This window comes from Aphis gossypii, chromosome 1 (genome assembly GCF_020184175.1).
Source record: "Aphis gossypii isolate Hap1 chromosome 1, ASM2018417v2, whole genome shotgun sequence".
Classification (NCBI taxonomy): Eukaryota; Metazoa; Arthropoda; class Insecta; order Hemiptera; family Aphididae; genus Aphis; species Aphis gossypii.
In genome coordinates, this window is record NC_065530.1 from 68,965,470 (window position 1) to 68,991,267 (window position 25,798).

Consider the following 25,798-nt stretch of genomic DNA (forward strand, 5'->3'; position numbering starts at 1 on the left):
CTTTGAAGCACATAAAAAACTTTGTAACCTGCTTTCCCCTATTTTTAGATTTTTAGACAAAGTGATGAATGTATTGATTTTACAATGATGTGTGTTTTAGATTCTGAACGAAGTGATGAATGTATTGATTTTACAATGATGTGTGTTTTTTTTTTTTTTTTGTGTCTGTGTACAGCATAACTAGTCGAAATAATGCTCCAATTTCAAACTATGGGGGTGGTTTCCGATGTAAAAGTGAATATCCTTGGTGCATTATAGAGGTAAAAAGTTAACATTTTCCAACAGTTTTCAAAAAAATCGAGAAAAACAAAAAAAAAATGACGGAAAAACGGCAATTTTTACGCAAAACCAGTTTTCGACCAAATCGATTTTTTTTTATGGTTGTAATTCAAAAACTTATCACTGAAAATACTTGAAATTTTCACCAAATGTTAATGTCAGTGGTATCCGTATATAGTTAAATTTTCAACAAATTTTGACTTTTTTTGAGTTATTTATAGACCACTGATATTTTCGATTTTTTTGAGAAATTTTTTTTAAAGTGTCGATAAAAATTTTTGGATGACCAAAAAGTTTTGAAAATTTAATACAAGGTTCCTTATAAGTTGTTTTTAATGTAGCTAAAAAAAATTAAAAATCGTTAGTCACAATTTTTTTTTATAAGCGTTTTTAGTTCAAATGTTTACGAAATCTGTCGAAAACGCGAAAATTTGCAAGTAATTTTGAAGTTGAAAAATCATAAAATTTTTTTCTTTTATAACTAAGTTTTGAAAATTTGGTACAAGGTTCTCCATACATTTTTCTTCAAATATCTGTAAAAAAAACTCTACCGGATTCAGACAACAAATTTTTATGAGTATTTGAAATTTAAATTTTTACAAAACCGCGTTAAATAACAGTTTAACCTCAAACGATTTTTGATATTTGTTATTATTCAAAAAGTATAAATCGTAGATACTTGAAAATTTTACCAGTTATTAAGATTAGCGTTTTCTTTACGTGATTTAATTTTCAAAATATTTTGACTTTTTTTGAGTTATTTATAGACAACTGAAATTTTCAATTTTTCTGAAAATTGTTTTTTTATGTGTCGATAAAATCTTTTTGGCCCTATCAAAATACTTGAAAATTGAATGCAAAGTTCCTCATAAGTTATTATTATAGTGATTAAAAAATTATAAGAATACATAGGCACAATTTTTTTTTATTAGCATTTGAAGTTCAAATATTGACAACAATTCGTCAAAACCATGAATATTTGCAAATTATTTTGTAGGTATATTTCATAAAAATGTTTGTATAAGTAGCTAAGAGTTGAAAATTTAATACAAGGTGTTTCATAAGTTTAACTTACAATTATTATAAAAGAACTTAAATTTTGTTGTATTCAGGCCATTAAAACATAAACCACCTTTTTCACCAACCACTAGAAATTATATCCTAGGCTGACAAATCATCTTCGTTCAGAATCGTTTTTCGTATACAATGATAACTATCATTGGATTCAAATTTAACACTAATATAATATATAATAATGATCCATACGGCACCTAATGTACAGCAGAGCGGTACTCACTTGCCCGCTTTTTTTTTTTATTTTTGTGTTTGTGTACAGCATAACTTGTCGAAATAATGCTTTAATTTCAAACTTCAGGGGTGGTTTCCGATGGCAAAATGAGTATTCCTTAGTTAGGCACCTAAATTTAGTGTTATGTTCTCGGTAATATATAAAATGAAGAAATCATAATTTTTTTACAGATAAATTTTATTAACATTTTAGTATACATATATATGAGATTTGTTGCTATGCTGAAGTTAGTTCGATATATTTAGGTATTTTAATATGTTGCCAAGCCGACGTTGTATTTGTGTACAAAATAAATATATTGCATTGTGTTTGTTCAAAAAAAATACAAACTATACTTACTTATTAATTTTTCTATCCACGTAATTACTAAATATAATTTTTTTAAATATGTTAAATATAGGAAAACCATTGCCAAAAGATCACGCTGAAGTGGCTAAACAAGTAAAAGCTAGACTTTTTGATGAAGAAAGAAAAAAACGAATTTTCAACCCAACTATTAGAACTATTGGTGTAAGTTACTATGAAAACTTATTATAAATACTTCTTAATTATTTTATTTTAAACATTAATTATTCGTATTCACTCACACTTATTTTACTTTTGAACAATCGTGTATATTTTATTTATGATTAGATCGATAAGGATGCTCTTGATAGACAAGTTCAAGAAAAGAAAATACTTCGAGAGCAAGAACAAGCGAAACAACAAGCGTATTCAAACAAATTATTACAAGATTGTGCCACATCGTTACAGCTAGACGAACAAAATAAAAAAGTAACACCATACCATTGTGATATTTTAAGTTTTTTTTCAAAATAATTATTAGGTACCTATAAAATTCCATAAGCAAAGTAATATCTACTAAGCTTCCTAGCTTCCAAAAAAATGTATACTAGTATACTTATAGGTACATTAAATTGTACATTGTACAATAAAATTCTAAAGTATTTTTTAACGGTCTATTAACTTATAAGTTATAATTATAACTAGGTAGGTACCTACGTAGTAAAATGGACATCGTTAAATTTAAATATCACTTACCGCTTCTAACCTACTTGTTTTGCATCACGTATGAATTAATAATTCTGTTTTTATTTTTCAACTACCACAAGAAGCATTCCGTAATATTATAATAATTCATATAATATATGTATACTTATGGTAATTCATATAATTTGTAGCCTTGTAGGTAACGACTGAATAGTGACTGTAACTCTTTTCCTAAGCTCAACTTATATAGTTATATGTTTACATATAGACTATAGTACTTATAGTACATAATAATATTTTATAGGTAATATTTAAATATTTATTAATTTTACAATCTTTTCGTGAACTATAAAGTATACATTAGTATTATGAACCTGTACCTATCACACTTTTTATTTTATTTATCTATCTATACATAATATATATACACATAGGCGTAAACTGAAGGATTAGAGGGGGCAACTGCCCCCTTGATATTTTGTAAAATGTATTTATTAGGTATTTATTTTAATCTCTAAGTGTCTTTAAGTTTACGGTTTATCGACATAAAATAAAGTTTGCCCCCCATAAAAATTGCCCAAGTTACGTCCATGTATATATACATATACCTAATTAAATATATAATATATTATTACTTTTTAGTAACTTGATACCTATATATTATACAATCTGATATAGGTAATATTATACAGTGGCGTAGATACCTACAATTTTTTTCTGGGGGGAGGGGGTTTAAATGTATTTATGATACAAATTACGAGTTATTAGTACTTCATTTTTATTTTGTTCTAACCATTATATAAAATATTTTGGTTTTGGGGTGAGAGAGTGGAAACCCCTTACACCACCCTCGTAAATACGCCACTGATCTTATATAGGTATAAGCTAAAACTATACAATTGGGTGCAATGTTGACCTAACCTTGGTTTTTAGTGGTAGGTAGAACAAGATAGTAGTGTACAAATTCAGAAAATAGTCAAACAAATAAGGTAGGTACATTGAAGGACGATTATAAACACTATATTATGTTTATAAATTAAACTTTGGTGGTCGGAAACATTACATTAGTCTCAATAAACTGAAATGTATTTTTCTAATTTTCTCCTGATCTCCTTAAACTCGTTTAAACCTAAATTAAAATCTAACTATATTGATACAATTTAAAAATTATTTTGATGACTAAACTGCTTATATAGTTGTATACTTAATGTACTCTAGTTGTTACTAGTTTTATACCTATAACTTTAATAATTTATTATTATATTTAGAAACAAAAAGAAATAGATTTAGAGATATTAGAGTTTAGAAAAAAATATCAAGCTCCTGAAACACGAAGGGAGTACGACATATATGACCCTCTACAATGCAGAAAAGGTCAGCCTAACCGCATTGGCGATGATGATCCAAGGATTACATTGTCGTCGGTTCAACGGTATGTATAATATATTACAATTTATAAGTATAATAATGTAAATAAATAAGATATTTGTAAGACAAACATTTCTTATTAAGATTTGAAGGTGAAGAGAGCGTAACAAAAGAACAAAAAGCGGAACAAATACAACAACAGCGTGTGTGGTTGGAAATGCAAATACGTGAAAAAAATATGACCCGAGAAGAGAATAAAAATGTCGAACGTACGTGGCAAGAGACCGAACACACGACAGTTCAACGAGCACAGGCACTTGCATCACTGGAGAATGAGTGTAGGAAAAAATTGATAGAAGCAAATTACCGTTACAACCAAGCTCTAGTGAGTATTTTTGAATTACACAACATACTCAACAGCCAAAATATTATTATACCTATACACAAAACAATTATTTGTTCAAATTTAGGCGTCCGAACAAAAAATGAATAAAAGTATTATGGAAGCCGAGTGTAATGAAGACAAAATGGCAGAGGTGTACAACGCGATTACTGGAGATTTTCTGACTGAAAATCCCGAACTCGGATTTAACAGTGCTTTAGGACCAGGAAAAATATTGAAGTCACTTTACAAGGGTTTAACGCCGGCTATGAAACAAGCAATATACGACGAACAAGCTAACCAAAGAGCAGAACTTAAAGTATACCTACATCTAGCTACATACATTTTAGAGTAGATAAAATTACTGATGTTAAACATATTATTATACATTATTTATTCATTCAAATTTAAATAAGTAAATGTATTTTACACGGGTATTGGGTGACATACATGAACATTTATTTAATTTCTAGGGGTAATAACTAAAATAGATAAAACGGCCAATATTATTTCTTTTAAATATCTAGTACCAAATTAATTAATTGAGAAATAGTAATTAATTAACATACTTTATGAAAAAAATTAACATTAGAATAACAATACTCAACGATTGCTAGGATTTGTGTAGAAAAAAACTGAAAACTATTTATTTATTTTTAAATTTTAATTAATTTTCTAATCAACTAAAATATTTCAAAAATGATAGGGAACCTTGTAGTATAATATTCTATGCACCTATAACATTTACTTAATTTCGTTACTATAGATATGTTATCAATATTAATAATTATATATCGTTTTAGAAACGAAAAGAGGCATTTGATAAACAAGAAAAAGATTGGGCTGAACTTTTAAATATACTAGCCAGATGCGGTACGCTCAATGATAGAGAAATGCAAAAAAAAAAAGGTAAATAATACTTCTAAGAATACATAATTCTAATATTAAAACAAATATTTTTCACTATACTTAAAAATAATTTTAAGGAAATTATTTTTTAAATGACATATTATATAACAGTGATTAGTGGTGGTTCGTAACTTCATAAGTTGTAAAATTTACATAAAGTGATGTTTCGCTCTTTTTAAGATGTTTACTCTTTACTCACTGAGTTAGGGGAACACTTACTTTTTGACCTATAAATCGTATCGCGTTGTCCAGCTGAAGGGAATTTCGGCAGAATTCAAAGTTTTTTTTTATAAATAATAACAATAAAATAACATAGCATACTTCTTTATATTTTTTCTCTGAAAGGAAAATGTATAAATCATAAAATTTGGTTTGGGAGGGAAAACTATATGAACTAGTTATTTTACCCAAATATGTGTAAGTAACTATGGTAACAAAAACATCAGTTCGTTTTTAGACGTCGCACAATCCACACGTATTGTCCAACGTGATCAGCGTTCGTTGCGGTATTCGTACCGCCAGTAATGTATAAATTATAAAAATTATTAAAATTATCCGCCTCCGTCTCCGCATCGTAAGCTTCGCGTCGTCCTTTCAGCCATTCCGCCACTAGCAAGCCACAATGGAAGGAGTCTTCGTCGATTCCGTTCAGCGTGTTCCAGCCTACCGTTTCCTTTGGGGGATGCCTAGCACTAGTTTCATCCACGGTGAATCGTATGTAATGGTGGTCGCTATAACTGAAACACGCTGTCCATGACCGTCCAGTTTCCCACCCGACATGCTAGCTGCTCCAACATTGCCGTTACGTCAACAATGGATCCCGCTCCCCTGGTGAATGTGGGAGTCGACCCTTCGTTGGCTACGACGAGACCCAAGGAATCCAACAAGGCACTCAAGTCGTCTCCTCTTTGATTGCTCACCCAGTCACCCCAAGTGGCTGACCTGGTATTGAAATCTCCCGTCACTAAAACGGGGATACTGGGCGGGGTCGCTCTGATGCTGTCTTCAAGCCTCCGCAGCAGGTCCTGAAAGTGGTCCAGTGGTCTGTTAGGGGAGGCATAGCAGCTGTATATCCTGCACCCCGTTCAAACGCACCGCCACAAATTCTGCGTCGCGCACAACATTGCCAATCGTAACGCCTCCTCTCGGTATGTGAATTGCCGCTCTCCGCAACCCGGTATCTGCATACCATGCATTTTAGGAACCGTCCACTCTGTACGGGTCGCTGATGAGGGCGACTTCCACCTTTTGCTCCACCATGTATTGGTTGAGTAGATCCTGAGCCACTCTGCAGTGGTTCAAGTTACACTGTACGTACTTCGTCATTTGGAGGGGGGTCCCTCTCCAGGCTCCTGGCAATTGCGCGCTGGAGACCTGCTTCGCGTCGGTGTGGTCGTCCTTCTTGGTGGAGCAGTACACTCCCGAGCCAGGTACGCCGGGGATTTACACCTGAAACACTCTTTCGGCTTCGCCTCCAAGTTGTAGGCCACGGCTAAATGCCCTGTCACTTGGCATTTATAGCAAACCCTTTCCTTCCTCTCCAACAGCTTGGCTCTGCACATCGCCCAGCCTATGCGGATTTTTTTGGCATCCGTCACTTTTGAGGCCACCTTCATTGGTATCCTGCAGAAGGCTATTCGACCTCCCTGGTTATCTGATATTGTGACTTAACAGTCCCGAAACTGCTGTCAAAGTTCACCAAGTGCGAAACCACTTCTGCCTCCTCCATCCAGTTTGGAACATCCGGGATAAAGATGGGGGTGCTTCTTGTCGACCTTCTAACAGCTGCTGATGTTCTAACGGCTTCACTTATCCCTTCCGCAAGCCTGTCAGCATCGTCTTTCTCGTCCACTTCGATGATGATGCCGCCCGCCTTGGAGCGTTTGGCGCCCTTCACCGTGACACCGAGCGGGTTTAGGTCGATGGCGGTTACCCTCTTCATTACCGAGGCGTAGGTTTCCCCCTCGGCCAATCGGTCTATAATTATTGCCTCTGTCTTTGGGATCCTGCTCTTCACCAGTCTGGCAGCCTCGTTTCTTTTATTCCTGGACCTTGGTCGGGTCCCGTTTTCTACTTTCCCTGCTGTGCCTTAGCCTATTGGTTAAGCTTTCTTCCGCCGAACAACCTTCGTCCATTTCGTTGCCTCTTCTGGCCCTTCTCGGTGCTGCTGTTCCTGTAGTTGCTGTCGCTCCTGCCGTTGCGGCTGCTGTTGCTGCTGTTGCCGCCGCTGGCCCTTAGCCTTTTGCACAGGTTTCTTGGCAGTCCCACTCTGGGCCAGCTCTTAGGGTGCCTCCGCAACCGCCATCACCTGGGTGCCCTGTGACGGTTGGAAGAAGTCCGTCCCAGCGACAGTTGTCAGATTCTGCCGCACCTGCTCTTCCCTGATTTCTCTCAGCAGTTTTAAGGTCAGAGCGTGCTGTTGCGCTTGTTGTTGCTGCAACTGTCTAGCACTGATTTCAAGCGCATCAGGGTTTCTTGTCAACCCCAGCTGCTTGGCATGGCCTGAAAAATCCCTGAAGTCGGCTCCCATCTTCTTTACGGCTGTTTTTATATTTAATTTCGTGTTAGGTGCCGCTTGCACAGCCTTCTCCAAGGATTCCACAGTGGTTGCCAGGGAGTCCAGGAGTTTTGCGTATTTAGCCTCTGCGTCGGCACGGGGCAACTTCTCATCATGCCTTGCTGGCCCTTTACTTGTTCGTTCGCCTTCGGTTTTAGTTGTTTGCTCTGTCCGTGATTCAGAGCACACTGCGCATTTCGGTGTTAGAACCTTTTCGCTTGTGCTGACTGCGAGTCGTTGTTCCTGTTGCTCTCTAACCTGTTGTACTGCTGCCTTAAACGCCCTTGTCACCTTGTCTTGGCAGACCTTACTTGCGTCTACCGCCTCCATAACGCCCTCGATAGCGCTTTGCACCTGTGGACTTTTTGAGTCGGCAATCATAATTTGAAACACATTGGCCTTTTGTACCAACACCTTGGTTCCGCTCTGTTGCATAACGAGCTGGTACTTGAGGGTGTTCAAGGGGCTGCCAATCTCACCTGGGATTTAAAAAAAGATTACTACCAAATCCTTCAAAAATGATCTTGAATAAAAGATCCCCTCCAAGTCAACCACTTGGAGTGAATTCCTACGAACATGCACACCAAGCTTACTCACAATATTTTCCACCATTAAATCAAGACTAACCTTCTTTCACCCAAGACACCAACTCAAATCGAAACCAAAATTTCACTGCACAACTCTTCTCATTCATTAATGAATTTAGAACATAAATAAAGCCACTTATATCACTTCTCAGCACAGTCATTGACAAACTCATAAATAATGTCAATAAACAACCAGTCATAATAACTCTTATTATGGAAACTCACTTAACTAAAACCACTACACTTAAGATATTTGGATTCGATATTATTAGAGTCGACTATACCCAGATGGAAATGCACATGGAAGCGCTATACTCCTCATCTCCAACAAAATTAATCATGGACCTCTTCCTTCATATCTGACTACAAATATTCCAGCAGCAATAGCATTTCAATATTATTAAACTCTGTTAATATTTCCATCTCTTCATGCTATTTTCCCACAGGAAGACCTTTTTTTTCGGCAGAACTCAGTAATCTTTCTCAATCTCTAAAATACACCCATTTTATTGGCACTGATTTTTATGCAAATACCAAACTTGGGGTCGTTTCACAAATACCAGAGGCCTTTAAGGGTCGTTTTAGTGTATATTAGCGTCGCTTTCTCCAGCCTATTGGCAATCACATAGCGATCGTTAGCCCGACATACTCAACTTCATTACCAATCTTCCAAATCATTTTTCTACAAAAATTGCAAACCAAAATGACCCCTGCTTCTGATCTTACAGGTGTCTTGCTCCTAATCAAAGCTCAATACTATTTGAAGAAAAATAGGCCAACCATAACTCCTAGTACTATAAACTGGAACAAATTCAAAAATATAATTTCAAACAAAACTACTCTTAATATCATATTAAAATCAATTACTGATATCAACCAAGCTATTGCCAAAGTATCTGATGACATTCAAAAAGTAGCCAAAAACTCATCTATCCAGACTCCAGAGTCTACCATCAATTATGATAACATCTTATATTATATATATATTTAAATAACGTATAAGTATTAAAATTAATGAAACATTTTTTTTAATTTAGTTTATTGTTTAAAACAGTTAAAACTAATGGCTTATATATTTTTAGATGATTTAATTAATTAAATTATCTAAGTGTACTAGGTACTATTATTCTAGTTTATAGTTTATATTATTATTTGTTAATTATTTTATAACTACAGTATTATTATTTGGACACTTTAAATCATAACCAGAAGTATTATATTTATTTACAGAGACTTGGAAGATGGAGTAAAGGATTTTAACTTAGTTCTAGCTAATGAACAAAAAAGTAAGCAAAAGTATTTGAATAATGTTCTATATAAAACTAATGCTTCGAGTGAATTTTTCGATCAGTTTAATAAAACCACTCGATAATTCAAATAAATTGTAAATGCTCTTAAATTAAATTTATTAAAAACAATTAAATAGAATGAAATATATTTGTATTTTTATAATTAAGTTTTTGTCTTATGTACGCGCAAAGTCGTTGTTTAGAGCTGCCAGGGGCGTGCCTAGACATTTTTTTCAGAGGGGGGTTTAATACATAATATAACATAATACACTAATTGTGTATGAGGTATTACATCTTTATATAAACCAGATCCTTTCTTAACTGACGGTGATAAACTAAAGTTAAATAGCTGATCAGTTGGAGGTTCTTCAAATTTAGAACTAATCACTGAAGAAGAAAAATCAAATGGTTCATTTGATATGGCTGTATCATTAATAATGTTTCTTCGTTTTGCGCCTGAGCTAGATAAAAAGTTATCAAATTCTTTTAATTTTAATTGAGAAGGAGTTTTAACTTTTGTGTTATTTATTTTCAATACTTCCTCATTTAATTGTTTTTCATCAATTTTCATTCGATCATATAGAGGTTTTACAACGTTCATCCATTTGAAATATCTTGAGGTTTTAGGTTTCCTGTCTGCCTTTAAATAAACTTTACTTGTTTTTAGAATATTATAATATGATTCCATATCTTCTATCGTCATATTTTTTGGTACTTTCTCACATAATAAAGACCAAAGTCCTTTAGTCCAAGGGTAGTAATTATCAAGCAAGCGTAAGTTACCATGATCAAAAGTGACAGGAATATCTGATATTTTAAGTTGATCATTAACCGAATCATAATGCATGCCATACGATTTATCATACCGTTGTAATTTAGGATTAGAAATTAAAAAATTATCGAACGATGAATTTGATTCGTTTTTGCTATCTCCATCACTAGTGATCAAGGTATTTTTTTTTTTTTAGTAGTGTCAGAAATAAATGAAGTGTTTTTTTCTGGAATTGAAGTCAATGGTTTGAGTAAAGGTATAAATGTTTCGCGAAAATAGTTATCAGAATCTATAACACCACGCTTCATGTTCATTATTTTACGTTTGATATTTTTTTTTGATAATATCAAATTTTTTAACAAAACTTTATCTTTATTCATTGAAAATAATGAACTTAATGTATCTGTTTCCTTCAACTAAAGATAATACTATGTAGATTTTGTCTATATTACAACTATATTTATATACTTATTTTTTTAATAAAAGTATGAAAACCACATCTATATCTACCTTATTTCACGTGTTTTATCAATAACCATAAATCCGTAATCACTATGATTCCAGCAGAAATGAGAAATTTTCCGAAATTCTGAGAAATCCATACCTGCTGATGGATGATCATTGAATATATGTTTTAAATTTGTATCATCCTGTTTTAGAATTATTAATAAATTTGAATTATCTCTTACCAGTTGCTTCGGAATTTTAGAATATGTTTGTGCTAAATAGAATACAGAGCTAGCACCTGAATGTCTACACATTCCGAAATATTCTCTTATTATCGACTGCGGACCACATAAAACATCATCGAAAATTATTACAGAATTCTTTTTAGTTAAATTCGGTTTTATAACTTTATCAGCGTCTGAAAATATAAAAATGTTAGCACCTTTTATTTCATCTATTATTTTTTTTAATAAAACATATTTTTCTTGATTCGAAGTTTTTGAGTATAAATAAATATTTTCAAATCTTATTCCGTTTTCATGAGTGATTAGATTATACATTATATTTGTTTTACCTGAACCACTAGGACCGACTATAATAGCACGTATAGTATCAGGTAATAACGGTCCATGTCTTGACGTTTTTTTTATTATTTGAGTATCAACGTTCGAAATATCTAATTTATCTTTCTGTTCAATCAAATCCATTTTTTTTTCTTATAAATACTCTGGATCTTTTAAATTTATAACCAGTGAAAGATAGTGTGCTCAACCTGTAAGTAGAAATCAGATAAGACTGGTGAAGGTTTTATAAACTTCTTTATAAATACTGAAATAAAGTATGATGAAGGTTAAACAGAAAATAGGTATGAGTTATAAAGGTAAACATAAAAGTAATAGAAAAATAAAAAAGAGAACACTAGTTGCAAAAAAAGGAAAGGTTAAGAAAAATCCTAATGGTAAAAGATTGATTTTAACACCAGGTCAGACAGGAGGTGCGATTCCTCTAATTCCTATTTTCGCGGGGTTATCAGCTCTCGGTAGTTTAATGTCTGGGAGTGCTAGTGTTTATAATGCAATTCAAAATTCGAAAAAAAAGAAAGGTAGCGGATTGAATTTAATCAATAATGGATCAAGGAAAAAAAACTGATAAAAACGTTACCTGACAGACCACTCACATCTAGAGACATTATAAAATACATTGTAAAGTTTAATATCAATCATTTCCGAGGAGTCTTTTCACGAGATGACTTACCTAAAAAACCACGAACAATTGAATGTGGTATTTTAAACTTAGACATATCTTCAGGTGATGGAAGTCATTGGGTAGCGTTTTACAAAATTAAAGATAAGGTTGTATATTTTGATAGCTTCGGTGATTTACCTCCACCAATTGAATTACAAAACTATTTCAAAGGAAACACGATTATATATAACTATTCAAATTATCAAGATTTTAATTCATTTAATTGTGGACATTTATGTCTTGAATTTTTACAATGTATGAATCAATTACATTAAGTTTAACTGGTAATACAACTACATTATCTGTACATTATTTTCCAGCAATTGATGTGTACGATGACTCGGAAATTGCTTTGTTAAATTTACAAACATATAATACATTTCCAAACATAAATGAAACTAATAACCAGTTTGAAATACATTTAGAAAACCCCGATCGTTTACTAAATAATAATAAATTTCCAACCTGTTATATCACACTGAAAAAGGGGTGTTACGGTATTAAGGATATTAAAATTTATTTAATAATAATATATTAATATCATACAAACACACATACATAAACAAAAAGGTATATACTCAGGTACTTACATCATCATTTGAAGAGATTTCGCCTGCAGATACATTAGTATAGTACGATATATTATTTTATATATTTTTTTTATATATACCTTAAATAAAAATGATAATCAGTATAAGTTTAATAAATTTTTAGTATAACAGATTGATTAAAAACATTTACCTGATCAAATTGTGTTACTTGGTTTGTTATCGACTTGTAGCAAACGGATATATTACGGTATGAAACGACGAAACATAAAATTTTATAGGCTATGTTGAGATTTAACTCAACAGTCAACATATTAAAACAAATTAACTAACTATAATCAATGTCTACTGATCACTTATATACGGATTTATTATAAGGTTGTGGTATCATATGGTGTGATCATAGTTTTACCTATTCTATAAAAAATAACTGTAATCAAAGTTTAATATAGCGTGATCATAGGTTTTACCTATTCTATAAAAAATATCTGTGATCAAAGTGTAATATGGCGTGATTACATATCACACCATTGGATCAGACTATAAATCTGGTCCATAATCATACAATATTTTATAGACTTATAGTCATTTTACAAAGAGCTCTTGAGTTGATTATCGTCTATTATCATCAGCCTTTCAGTACTTGTGTGAGTCGCTGACTTTATTACAACACTATCATCAAACGAGGTTTTTGATATTAGTTAAGTTTTATTAATAATTAATCTAAATTAAATACAATATTAATTTGAAGAAACAGTTTAGTTCTTAATTCATTTTTAATTGATAAACTACAACCTACTTATTCAACGCGCAACAACGTGGACCGAGGTATTCATCAAACTGTGCTGTTAGTGAATAGTGTCTATGGAAAATGTCAGAAAACGTATGTCAATGTTTCTAGTATCTAACGAGAAAAAAGCACATCGATTAATGTCGAAAACAACATTTAAAGATCGAACTATGTACCAGGTACCTACACAAAAAATTTAATGGCCATTCATATAAATAAGGAAAAAATTAAATTTGATAAGCCTATTTATGTAGGATTTGCAATATTGGATATTTCAAAATCAATAATGTATGATTTTCATTATAATGTAATGAAAAATATGTATAGAAATAAAATTAACATTGTGTATTCAGATACTGATTCGTTAGTTTACGAAATAAGAACTTCTAACTTTTTCGATGACGTAAAACGAAAATTATTTTCTTACTTTGATACTTCAAATTATCCGAAAAATCACTATTATTATAGTGATCGTAGAAAAAATCAACCAGGTTATTTTAAAGACGAATTAAAATCTGAAATCTTATTAGAATTCATTACTTTACGTCCTAAACTCTATGCATATAAAACAAATAAAGATACTACAATATTATATTGAAAATATAGGTCACATAAATCTTTAACAAATGTTAATACCTATACTTAAAAATAATAATATACTGTAGTCTGTGTTACTGTGTTAAAGGCAGATCTATATTTAAAACGCAGAAAATATTATATAGGTAGTTTAATAATATTTTGTTTTATATTTTGTGCGTCAGCCTATGATAATAATATTTATGTATATAATAATAATATAACCATGCATAATTATTAATAATATTAGTAGGTACCTAACGTCACAGTTATTTCTGTGAATTTTTATTTTTATTTATAAAGAGTAGGTATAGATATGTTTTTTAGAGTAGTTTGAAGTATAACGATATCAATTAAAATGTATAACAATTTGAAGCATTCCGCCGACGATTATAAAGGTCCTTTAAAAACTCTTTAATTGTATTCAATATTTAAATGATCGGCAATAACGGTTGGGTTTAAATGGCTTCCCTGTCATTTATCAATGTACCATCATCTGTATTCTGTATGCTGCAGAACGTAGCGGTACCTATGTTATCTTAATAAAAGATATGTTATTCAATTAAAGACTGATTACGGTGAATTTCTGTATGATTATTTAAAAATAAAAATACAGATGGAATTCGGCTATAATTTTACAATTTGTTCCACAAAATACTTGTTCCAAACGTGGAACATATAGTTTGTGGAACAAATAGTAATTGGGACAAATATTTTGCGGAACAAATAGTCATCGGAATAATTTGTAATATATAAATATCACAGTGTTATATTATAATAAATGTATAAAGTATAGATTTCCAATTATAGGCATACTTAGAGAATGTGAAACCAAATGCAAGTGACCAATTAAAAACTAAATACCAATTCAAATACCAAAATTACGCAATAAACACTCGGGTCACATAAGCGACCTGACCTTACCAGATGACCTTATGTATTGGGAAAAGTGTATAAAAACCATAACACCCACACAGCATCCGCGTAGTGTGTACTAAACGCGTAGTATGTACTAAACGCGTAGTGTGTACTAAAGGCGTAGTGTATACTAAAGGCGTAGTGTGTACTAAACGCGTAGTATGTACAAAAGGCGTAGCGTGTACTAAAGGCGTAGTGTGTACTAAAGGCGTAGTGTGTACAAAAGGCGTAGCCTGTACAAAACGCGTAGTGTGTACTAAAGGCGTAGTGTATACTAAAGGCGTAGTGTGTACAAAAGGTGTAGCCTGTACAAAACGCGTAGTATGTACAAAAGGAGTAGTGTACCAAAAACCGTCAGTGTACAAGAGCAGCAGCAGCGTATAAGACCACAGTGCACAAGAGCGTAATACACAAGAACGTAGTAGTGTATCCCAATACTGAAGATACCTGGAGGATTGGACAACATCGATTTTCAGAAACGAATTCTATTTACATATTCTCAAGAAACTTCTTAACGTTATTTTGGTTCACCATTCTCTAAGTATAAACCTATATTGGTATATCTTCTTCATTCTTAAAAACCTAAATTGTTTATACAATCATTTACACTACCTAACATCCAATAATGCTCATCCTAAATCCTACAACCAATTTTATTCTTTATTCGACCTTTCATATTTATGCCAATATATATCAATATAAGTTATAACTCGAGTCCAATATTCTATAGTTTGTGTAAAGAGTAATAAGATCATAATTAATAATGTTCATCAACTCATGACACCGAGACATCTATGCAATCCAAAATAATACGACCATCCATAAAGAAGGTAAGTGGAATCTAAATATATATAATTTCACATCGATATAACAATATATCGTAGCAGAATAAAATAATGTAGACAAGGCATTCAATTACCATCATTTAATAATTTATTACCCATATGGCTTATTTATTTTACCAATCACCAATTTACTATCTGTTACGTATACTTTCATATTTATGTATAGTGGCATAGTGCCTACTTTTTATATAACCCAACGCGGTGGTCGCAAAGGTCACGGTGACAACGAACCCACCGAGCTATCTCTGCGTTGTCGCGGAACGAGTCAATGTTACGCGCTCGGTACAAATACGCTCGCGCCACCATACGCATTTTGAGCCCCTAAGCGGTCGTCAGTGTCACTCATACTTTACCTCGGTATATCACCTACGGTATTATATACCTATACCGTTCGTTCCTGTTGTGTCACCATATGTCGCATTCACTCTATCAAACCGTCAGCATATAATCGTCGTCATCTGCGTCAAGTTCATCGTCATCTCCATACCCACCCAGGCGTACTGCATATCGGTTACGTGAGTCGGCCTTACGCCACACCATAATTGTTTGTTATTATATTATACTCCATATTATCAATTATTCCTTGTATTAGCGTCATCTTGTGTTAAGTGACTTCGGGGTACTAACACTAGCATTTAAGTATCGTTAACCTGTTGTACCAAATTATTATTATTTGAAATATTATCTATTATTATCACTTACGCCAATATTTGTCTTTTATTATATATACATGTTCTTCTGTTATACTTTGTCATAAGGGTCACCGACACCTGTATAGTTATCTGCGTGGCCAACAATCTCATACTTGTTGAGACTTGGTACGCATCATATGGTCCTTCGAACCGGATCGTGATCCCTTACAGGCGAAGGAAGAGTTTACTTGTATTTGTTAGTGTTTTATTTCGTTAAAACGGGGAAAAATTTATATTTATTTGGTAATTAATTTAGTTAACATTGTAATCACGCTGTATATCCTGGTCAATTCCCCATATCTACTGGCTACGATATTTTGGTCTAGTTAATAATAGTGGCTGTACATTCACAGCAGTCGTAAAGTACAATCGTACAACGATTCCTGAATGCTACAATTTATCATTAAGTTCAACAATATACAGATATTCATATTCCATATTAGGTAATTACGAGTGTCGATAGTTATCGTTGCGGGTTATCTCCGCTGTCGCCGCACGAACATTTGGACTTTGAACTATCAATCGCTATCTAGCACCGGTGTCCAGGTATATTTAATCATCGGTAACTGCTACCGGTCTTAATTTAATTAGTCGTGTATTTGTAACAAGTTATCTCCGCACCGACTGCAATTACGATATTCAATTTACGAATCGCGTTACGGTCATAAAACATAAACAAAATACGATATAGCCTAACACATAGTGTTGCTATTTAATGTCTATTACCAGATACATACAAAATTTAAAACAAAGATTTAATCAATTTTATACATTTTATTAAATCATTTAAAATTAAATTTTCATTATGTCTCTGAGTGCAGGCGACCGAGAACGATTCGAACGTGCATTAAAACGGAATATTATTAAACGCGATCAAGCTGTCGAGCAATTTTCAATTCTAATGGGTCTTGTGAATACTGCTAAAACCGACGAGTCCGGAATTTCGATACTACAACCGCGAATAGACGACATTGAAATCTTAATAACTGATGTCCGTTTATATCAAGATGCTATTTTAGACCAGCTTATCGAACTCGACCGCGATAGTGAATTTCCGACAGTACACAATCCGGTAGGGAAAATCGCATTGGACCACTATTACGCTATTAAGGCTATTAGTGTTGAACTTGGCATAAACAATCGTAATATTACTCCAACTCCTACGACACATAATATTCAATTACCAAAGATACAATTACCGTCGTTCGATGGACAAATTATACAATGGCGATCTTTCCGTGATACCTTTACGTCGTTAGTGCATGATAATAGTCAGTTATCACAGATTCAAAAATTCCATTATCTGTTGTCCGCCGTATCTGGTTCAGCGGCTACAACGGTTAAATCAGTTCCGTTAACCGACGCTAATTATCCAATTGTATGGCAAAGTTTGAACGATCGCTTCGACAATAAACGTGTCCTTTTAGGTGCACACATGGATGCACTATTTCGAATTTCTCCCATGAAAACCGAATCTCTCGGGGAGTTAAAGCATTTTTTAACTACATTCCAAGAAAATATATCAGCATTAAAGGCACTTGAAATTGACGATTTCCCAGGTTTTTTTATGTTTTATATTGCATCTCGTGTACTAGATCCCGTTACTCGCCAAGCATTCGAATTTGAATATCACGCCGCGGACGTACCTACATTTGATATGTTGGCAGATTTCGTACAGATTCGCTGCCAAGTGTTACAAAATTCGTATCAAGTGTCAAGCACTAATACCGGACACAAAACCCATCCTAAACCAAAAGTATCATTAGCTACTTCATCAACCACGGAATCATTAAAATGTGTGTTGTGTAAATCAACCCATATGTTGTACCAGTGTCCAAAATTTTTACAGCAAAACGTGAAACAACGTTTTCGCCTTGTGAAAACAAACCGCGTGTGTACAAATTGCTTAGGTACGTCCCATAAAACGTCAGAATGTAAGTCTACATACACTTGCCGCCACTGTGCGTCCAAACACCACTCATTACTGCACATGGATACAGCACAAGCGCGGAAGAATTCATCTCCTACGAATAGGGGTATCGGTGTTAGCCAATCCATACCTCTGCCCTCCGCTATGTCTACACCAATTGTATCCGATACGGTTGGCAGTACGCCGTTTGTGGGGACATCAAGCTCGAAAACAAACGTAGTACTTGGTACAGCCGTTATACGCATACGTAATAATTGTGGACAGTTATCTCCCGTCCGTGTGCTCATTGACACAGGATCACAAATATCCGTAATCACTACTGCTTGCGTAGCACGATTGTGCATTAAACGTTGCCATAGTAATACCGCGGTAATGGGGTTGTCCCAAATGTCAGTATCCACGACCAAGGGATCAACTAAGTGTACTATAATACCACGCCATTCCGCCACGCCCGAAATTTATTGTGAACCTGTAATTTTATCTAGGATAACCGGGCCGATGCCAACCGTCCAACTACCTAGTAAAATTCGTACCACCTACTCACAGTTATTGTTTGCAGATCCGTACTTCGATGTACCCGGTCAAATTGACTTCCTGTTGGGCGCGGATATATATCCATACATACTCGGACCATCTTGTCAGGTATTACACACACCAAATTGTCCGTCCGCATTCGAAACACATTTAGGATGGATTATAGTGGGCCAATCCTGTGTTGACTCACATACTCCGCCCGTATCCTTGTTGCTAGCGCCGGAGCCTTCGATAGACCATTTAATACAACAGTTTTGGACCGTCGAAGAGCCCGTAAATACAAATAACTTGTTTACAATCGACCAACAGTGTGAAGACCATTTTCTTCGTACGACAACTCGAGACAGTACGGGTAGGTTTTCACTAGCATTACCATTTAACAACGATGCATCTTGTCTCGGTAACTCGCATGATATGGCGATATCGAGGTTCTATAACTTGGAACGCAAACTGCTGAAAGACCCGTTGGTATACGACCATTATCGGTTATTTATGTTGGAGTACGAACAGTTAGGTCATATGAAACTCGCGTCAAGGCCGGGAAAATACTATATTCCGCATCATGCAGTGGTTAAGCGAAATGGAGCAAAAATGAAACTCCGAGTAGTATTCGACGCCTCTGCCAAGTCATCTTCAGGGAAGTCCTTGAACGATCTGCTCCATGTTGGCCCCAAACTACAAACAGATATAACTGATTTGCTACACCGCTGTCGTTTCAATCACTACATATTTACAGCAGACATTTGTAAAATGTACCGCCAAATAAAAATTAATACAGAAGATTGTCAATACCAGCACATATTTTGGCGTGCAACACCATTAGAACCGCTACGTGACTACGAACTTACGACAATTACTTACGGACTCACGTCGTCTCCGTTTCAAGCGATTCGTGTGCTGCATGAATTAGAACAAAACGACGGACATCTTTACCCGTCAACGAGGGATGTTTTGTCAACACAGACATATGTAGATGATATCCTTACTGGTCGTAATAGTATCACAGACTTACTTAAATTACAAGATGAGGTCACACAGCTACTACTTCGAGGTGGTTTTGAACTTAAAAAATGGTCGTCCAATTCTACAGAACTCCTGTCTAAGATTCCTCTTGACGATCAAGTTAATAGCTTATCATTCGATCCTAAGGATGATGTTGGAATAAAAATACTTGGATTGCATTGGCAACCAGCCACTGATACGTTTAGTTATCATACTTCATCAATACCTCCAATTTATACAAAAAGATCAGTGTTGTCAACAATTGCAAAACTATACGATCCTCTTGGGGCTCTTGCTCCTATGATATTCTGGGCCAAGTGCTTCATGCAATTACTCTGGCAAGGCGGCCTTAATTGGGACGATAATTGCCACCAAATTTATCTGACTTATGGGAACAATATTCTTCGGAGTTGCATATGGTTTCAAGTATCAAGATTTGTCGTCATATTTCCACGAACGAACCTTGTAGCGCACAGCTCATCGGTTTCGCTGATGCATCGGAAAAGGGTTATGGTGCCGTGGTTTATCTGCGCATTATTCATCAAGATGGGCGTATACTGGTACATTTTATAACCGCTAAGTCAAAAGTTGCGCCTTCTAAAATAAAAAAGGCAAAAACAACTTTAACGATACCACGCTTGGAGTTATGCGGTGCGTTATTGCTGACACAAGTGTTACATCGTTTAATAAACACCTTTCGGAATAATATATCAATTTCGGCGATACAAGCGTGGACAGACTCTAGCATAGTATTATCTTGGCTCACGTCACCTCACTCAAGTTTTAAAATATTTGTGACAAACCGACTTGCCAAGATCGCCGAACTTATACCAAATTGCCAATGGCGTCATGTTGCCTCTGAGTCGAATCCCGCAGATTGTGTATCAAGAGGGCTATTTCCATCTCAAGTTCCTAACCACCATCTCTATTGGCAAGGTCCCCAGTTTTTAAAATTGCCTGAATCTGACTGGCCAACTACATGTTTCCAACTCATGCCAGCTTCACAGTTGCCGGAATATTCGGATTCGACGAAAGCATGCTTAATGACGTTGCCCCGAATGAAGTCGAATGGTTCTCACGTTTTTCATCGTTGCGCCGTATGCAAAGAGTCATGGTCATCATTTATCGCTTTATAAACCATGCGCGCCGGTTACCATCACCATTTGTTACTGATTTTGTTTCCCAAGAAGTGATAAATGCGATGGTACCAATCATTCGTATAACACAATCCTTACATTTGTTAATTTGTCACGTGTCCTGCAAACACAACCGCGGCAAAGATAGTTCCCGCTCACTCGCTCAACTTGCACCGTTTATTGATGATAACAAAATTATACGTGTTGGTGGCCGACTTCGACATGCTGCCTTACCCGCTGAAACAAAAAATCCGATATTGCTACCAAAATCAAGTGCGTTGACTACACTTATTATCCGTCACTTCCACTTAACTTACTTTCATGCCGGACCACAGTTGATTTCATCGTTACTAGCAGCTCATTATTGGATAATGTCTAGCCGATCTTCCATTCGGCACGTCGTTTTCAAATGTGTAGTGTGTGCGCGGCATAGAGCCTCAATTACTCATCCTATTATGGCTGATCTTCCCGCAAGTCGAGTAACTCCTTGCAGACCATTTTTACGCACCGGTATTGACTTTGCTGGTCCTTTGTCATAGCCGAACACCGTCGTAAGATTCACGATCAATCAAGTGTTACTTATCGATTTTCGTGTGTATGGCCGTCAAAGCGGTACACATCGAAGTGGTATCAGATTTATCGACGAGTTCGTTTTTAGCGGCACTCCAACGTTTTTGTTGCTCGACGTGGAACGCCATCCGACATTTACAGTGATTGTGGGACGAACTTCAAAGGTGCAGATCAACAATTGCGGCACATGATGTCAGATCCCGCAGCTCAAACAAAGTATTCCAACAGTATTATGTAAGTGGCATTTTAAAACCCTCCCGCAGCTCCCACATTTCGGTGGTCTATGGGAGGCGGCTGTAAAATCCACAAAATATCATCTGAAACGAGTAATGGGCAATCACACGTCTGACATTTGAAGAAATGGCCACGCTAACGTGTCGTATCGAAGCCTTACTCAATTCACGCCACGCCCGATCACTCCGATTTCTACTGATCCAAACGACTATCGGGCATTAACCCCCGGCCACTTCCTTATTGGCCATCCCATGGTGGAATCCCAGAACTAGATGTGACACATGTGCTCCAAATCGTCTTACTCGTTGGGAACTTCTCCGTCAAATGTACCAGTCATTTTGGAAGCGATGTCTACGGAATATTTATCGTCATTGCAACGCCCGTAAAAAATGGGATGAAAACCAACCGAACCTCAAGATTGATGATTTAGTATTAGTAAATATGCCCAACCAACCACCAATACAGTGGAGACTTGGTCGAATACAACAAATCCATCCAGGCGTGGATGGTGTGGTTCGAGTAGCCACGGTTCGTACAGAACACTGAACCCTAACACGACCATAGTCAAATTAGCCATCCTTCCCGTTGATAAGTAATTAACTTAACTCCAACCGTGCTTCCTTGAGTGAATTACTGTATTTATTATTATTTTCTATTATTTTATTATTTTTTTGTATTATTCCATATTGGTTTCTTATTATATAACTATGACCGCGTAACCATTATATATGTATGTGATGAGCGTGAAAATGAGGAGTCCCAGGAACGAAGATTGAAATCAGCCTGCATTTCAATGGGGAGCATGTTACGTATACTTTCATATTTATGTATAGTGGCATAGTGCCTACTTTTTATATACCCAACGCGGTGGTCGCAAAGGTCACGGTGACAACGAACCCCCGAGCTATCTCTGCGTGTCGCGGAACGAGTCAATGTTACGCGCTCGGTACAAATACGCTCGCGCCACCATACGCCATTTTGAGCCCTAAGCGGTGTCAGTGTCACTCATACTTTACCTCGGTAATCACCTACGGTATTATATACCTATACCGTTCGTCCTGTTGTGTCACCATATGTCGCATTCACTCTATCAAACCGTCAGCATATAATCGTCGTCATCTGCGTCAAGTTTCATCGTCATCTCCATACCCACCCAGGCGTACTGCATATCGGTTACGTGAGTCGGCCTTACGCCAACACCATAATTGTTTGTTATTATATTATACTCCATATTATCAATTATTCCTTGTATTCGTTCATCTTGTGTTAAGTGACTTCGGGGTACTAACACTAGCATTTAAGTATCGTTAACCTTTGTAACCAAATTATTATTAATTTGAAATATTATCTATTTTATCACTTACGCCAATATTTGTCTTTTATTTATATACATGTTCTCTGTTATACTTTGTCATAAGGGTCACCGACACCTGTATAGTTATCTGCGTGGCCAACAATCTCATACTTGTTGAGACTTGGTACGCATCACTATCACTTCCCTACATCGTACCTTTTAATTCTAATACAAATGGTCCCCCGTTTATAGCTTTGTTTTCCTTATTTTATTTTACTACAAATGGCGCCCAACAACAGGTAGCATTATTATTATGATTGCATTATATAAAATACTTTACACACACATATTTACAACTAATTTCTCAAACATTAAATTTTTCATCAAATGAATACAGTACAAAAAATCTAATAAATCTAAACATTATTCAAAAATAAACATAATATTACTACTAAAACAGTGCATTAAAATAATAATATTTACAAAACAACTCGATACAAAAATTTATCTCTCAACCCAATACACGCAAATAGTCGAACAGATAACCAAAATTGCTCCATTTCGAACAGAAATTAGCAACAATAGGCTTAAAAAATATTTTCAATATTTTATTTTTTTTAAATTACAACACGTTGTTACACATTTTCACCAAATTTTGAATCACTTTTAATAGAACTTATACAAATCTTAGAATACTCTTGTATATTAATTCTCATGCAAACCAGCCTTTAACAATATTAAACATATGTCCATACACGAAAATAATATTCAATCACCAAACGAAATCTTAATAGACGAAAATACTAATGATTTAACTCTCTCATTAACATCCTGGGAAGATGTTGTCAAATTAAACCAGCATAAAATAATACTGGAACTTGAAAAAAGAAAATTAAAAACAGTAGGAAAATTTGCAGAATTAAGGTCCAGACTATTTAGATATATAAAAGGGGATTGGTCACCATCAGATTTTATTAACAACAATATCAATATGACAGATAAAACACCATTTTATAAACCTAACAAATTTTCTGGGGCAATTCACGAAAATGTAAATTCATTTATTAAAATATACAATAAAGCGAGTGCAACAAATGGGTGGTCTTCAGAACAAAAAAAATCTTTTCTACCTATATATCTCGAAAACACAGCCGCGACTTTTCTTGATAATTTTGAAAATAGCAATCCAACCACCACATGGGAACAAATAGAACAAGCACTTCGCTTAGAATTTGAACCTACAGCCCAAAGCCACATGCTAAGAACTATGTTAGAGAAAAGAAAACAATTACCCGACGAAACTACCGCTTCATATATAAATGACGCAGAAAACTTATGTAAAAGAATAGATCCTAATATGTCTCAATCGGAAATAACCCACACAATAATGAAAGGACTTAAACCAGAAATCGCTAGATACGTAGGAATATTAGATAATTCTAATTTAGATGAATTAAAAAAGAATATAAGAAAATATGAATCGATAGAATTTATGATTAACGGGAATATAACTCAATCTCATGACGACATAAGAGCTCAAATTACTAAAGAACACATAAATATCATAGAGGACACAAAAAAACAAAAAACAGATAGATTTATTAACAGCACAAATGTCAAAGTTAGAATCAGTAATTAATAATTTTATTAATAATACCAATAATGTCAACCAATATACAAATCATGCCACACAAAATCATACAAATCGGTCAAATTATAACAGAAACAATAATTACGAATATCAAAATGACAACAAATATAACTATCGCCCTAACTATAATAGATCAATCAATAATAATAATCGCAATAATTATTCGCCAACTCCAAATGATAATTATAATAAATATCAGAACAATTATCGATCATTTCCCAATAATAATAATAATAATCGTAAAAGTTACTCACTAAACCAGAATAACAAGATCAATCATAATAATGACTATAGTCAAAATAATATCAATAAAAAGATTCAATGTGAACATTGTAACAATTACAATCACAATGGCTCCGAATGTAAATGGAAACTAATATGCACAATATGTAATAAAAGATATCATACAGCTGAAACTTGTTACTTCAAGAACGAAAATTCCAATCAAAAAAACTAATAAGTAGGTCAAATGCGCAATCTGGAAAGTCGCATTACCCTTTACTTCCAGAAAACCCGTTCGATAAATCACCGATAATTAAAAACGACCTAATAAACACAGATATCATAAATACCATAATTAATAAAGATAGAAAAGCCAACGCATTATATATAATAGCCAATTTAAATAACGAGGACATCGAAGTAACCATAGATTCGGGAGCTAACATAAATTGCATTCGACCAGACTTGATAAATAAAAAAACAATAATAAGCCCATCTAATAAATACCAATTATCAGGTCCAGATAAAACACCACTACAATTCATTGGAACTACAACAATTAATCTCAAAATTGAGAATGTGACGTTCCCAATATCTGTTTGCGTAATAAAAAACCTAAGCAGTACTATAATACTAGGTAACGAATTTTTAGAAATTAACAAAGCAAAAATCGATTACAATAAGAAATTAATAACGCTAAATAAAACAATTAAAACTAAAAT

General features: G+C 34.5%; 3 protein-coding genes across 5 annotated transcripts; 2 read left to right on the forward strand and 1 right to left on the reverse strand.

The window, feature by feature from the left end:
- The first annotated feature begins 1,863 nt into the window (after positions 1-1,863).
- Positions 1,864-9,811, forward strand: LOC114121670 (RIB43A-like with coiled-coils protein 2). Its single transcript, XM_050203399.1, has 7 exons — positions 1,864-2,098; positions 2,222-2,362; positions 3,847-4,010; positions 4,091-4,331; positions 4,417-4,647; positions 5,132-5,236; positions 9,610-9,811. Exons 1-7 carry the CDS (start codon positions 1,976-1,978, stop codon positions 9,751-9,753), a joined length of 1,149 nt encoding a protein of 382 aa, XP_050059356.1. The 5' UTR covers positions 1,864-1,975; the 3' UTR covers positions 9,754-9,811.
- On the reverse strand, positions 5,294-15,611 carry LOC126550879 (uncharacterized). 3 transcript variants are annotated; one of them, XR_007604931.1, is made up of 5 exons: positions 12,725-15,611; positions 11,464-11,661; positions 11,132-11,307; positions 10,953-11,049; positions 5,294-8,273 (listed from the first exon to the last, which is right to left on the reverse strand). XR_007604931.1 is itself a non-coding variant. In XM_050203406.1 (4 exons), the coding sequence occupies exon 4, from the start codon at positions 8,227-8,229 to the stop codon at positions 7,519-7,521; it is 711 nt and encodes a 236-aa protein (XP_050059363.1). In that variant the 5' UTR covers positions 8,230-8,273; positions 10,953-11,046; positions 11,132-11,307; positions 11,464-12,160; the 3' UTR covers positions 5,298-7,518. The 3 variants fall into 3 exon arrangements, 1 of the variants encoding a protein (XP_050059363.1); XR_007604932.1 differs by having other exon boundaries at positions 10,953-11,046; positions 12,144-15,611; XM_050203406.1 differs by lacking the exon at positions 12,725-15,611 and having other exon boundaries at positions 5,298-8,273; positions 10,953-11,046; positions 11,464-12,160.
- A 1,697-nt stretch (positions 15,612-17,308) lies between these two features.
- LOC126553846 (uncharacterized) lies at positions 17,309-21,105 on the forward strand. The gene is made up of 2 exons (XM_050208985.1): positions 17,309-20,395; positions 20,785-21,105. The coding sequence occupies exons 1-2, from the start codon at positions 17,309-17,311 to the stop codon at positions 21,103-21,105; spliced, it is 3,408 nt and encodes a 1,135-aa protein (XP_050064942.1).
- Positions 21,106-25,798: the final 4,693 nt, after the last annotated feature.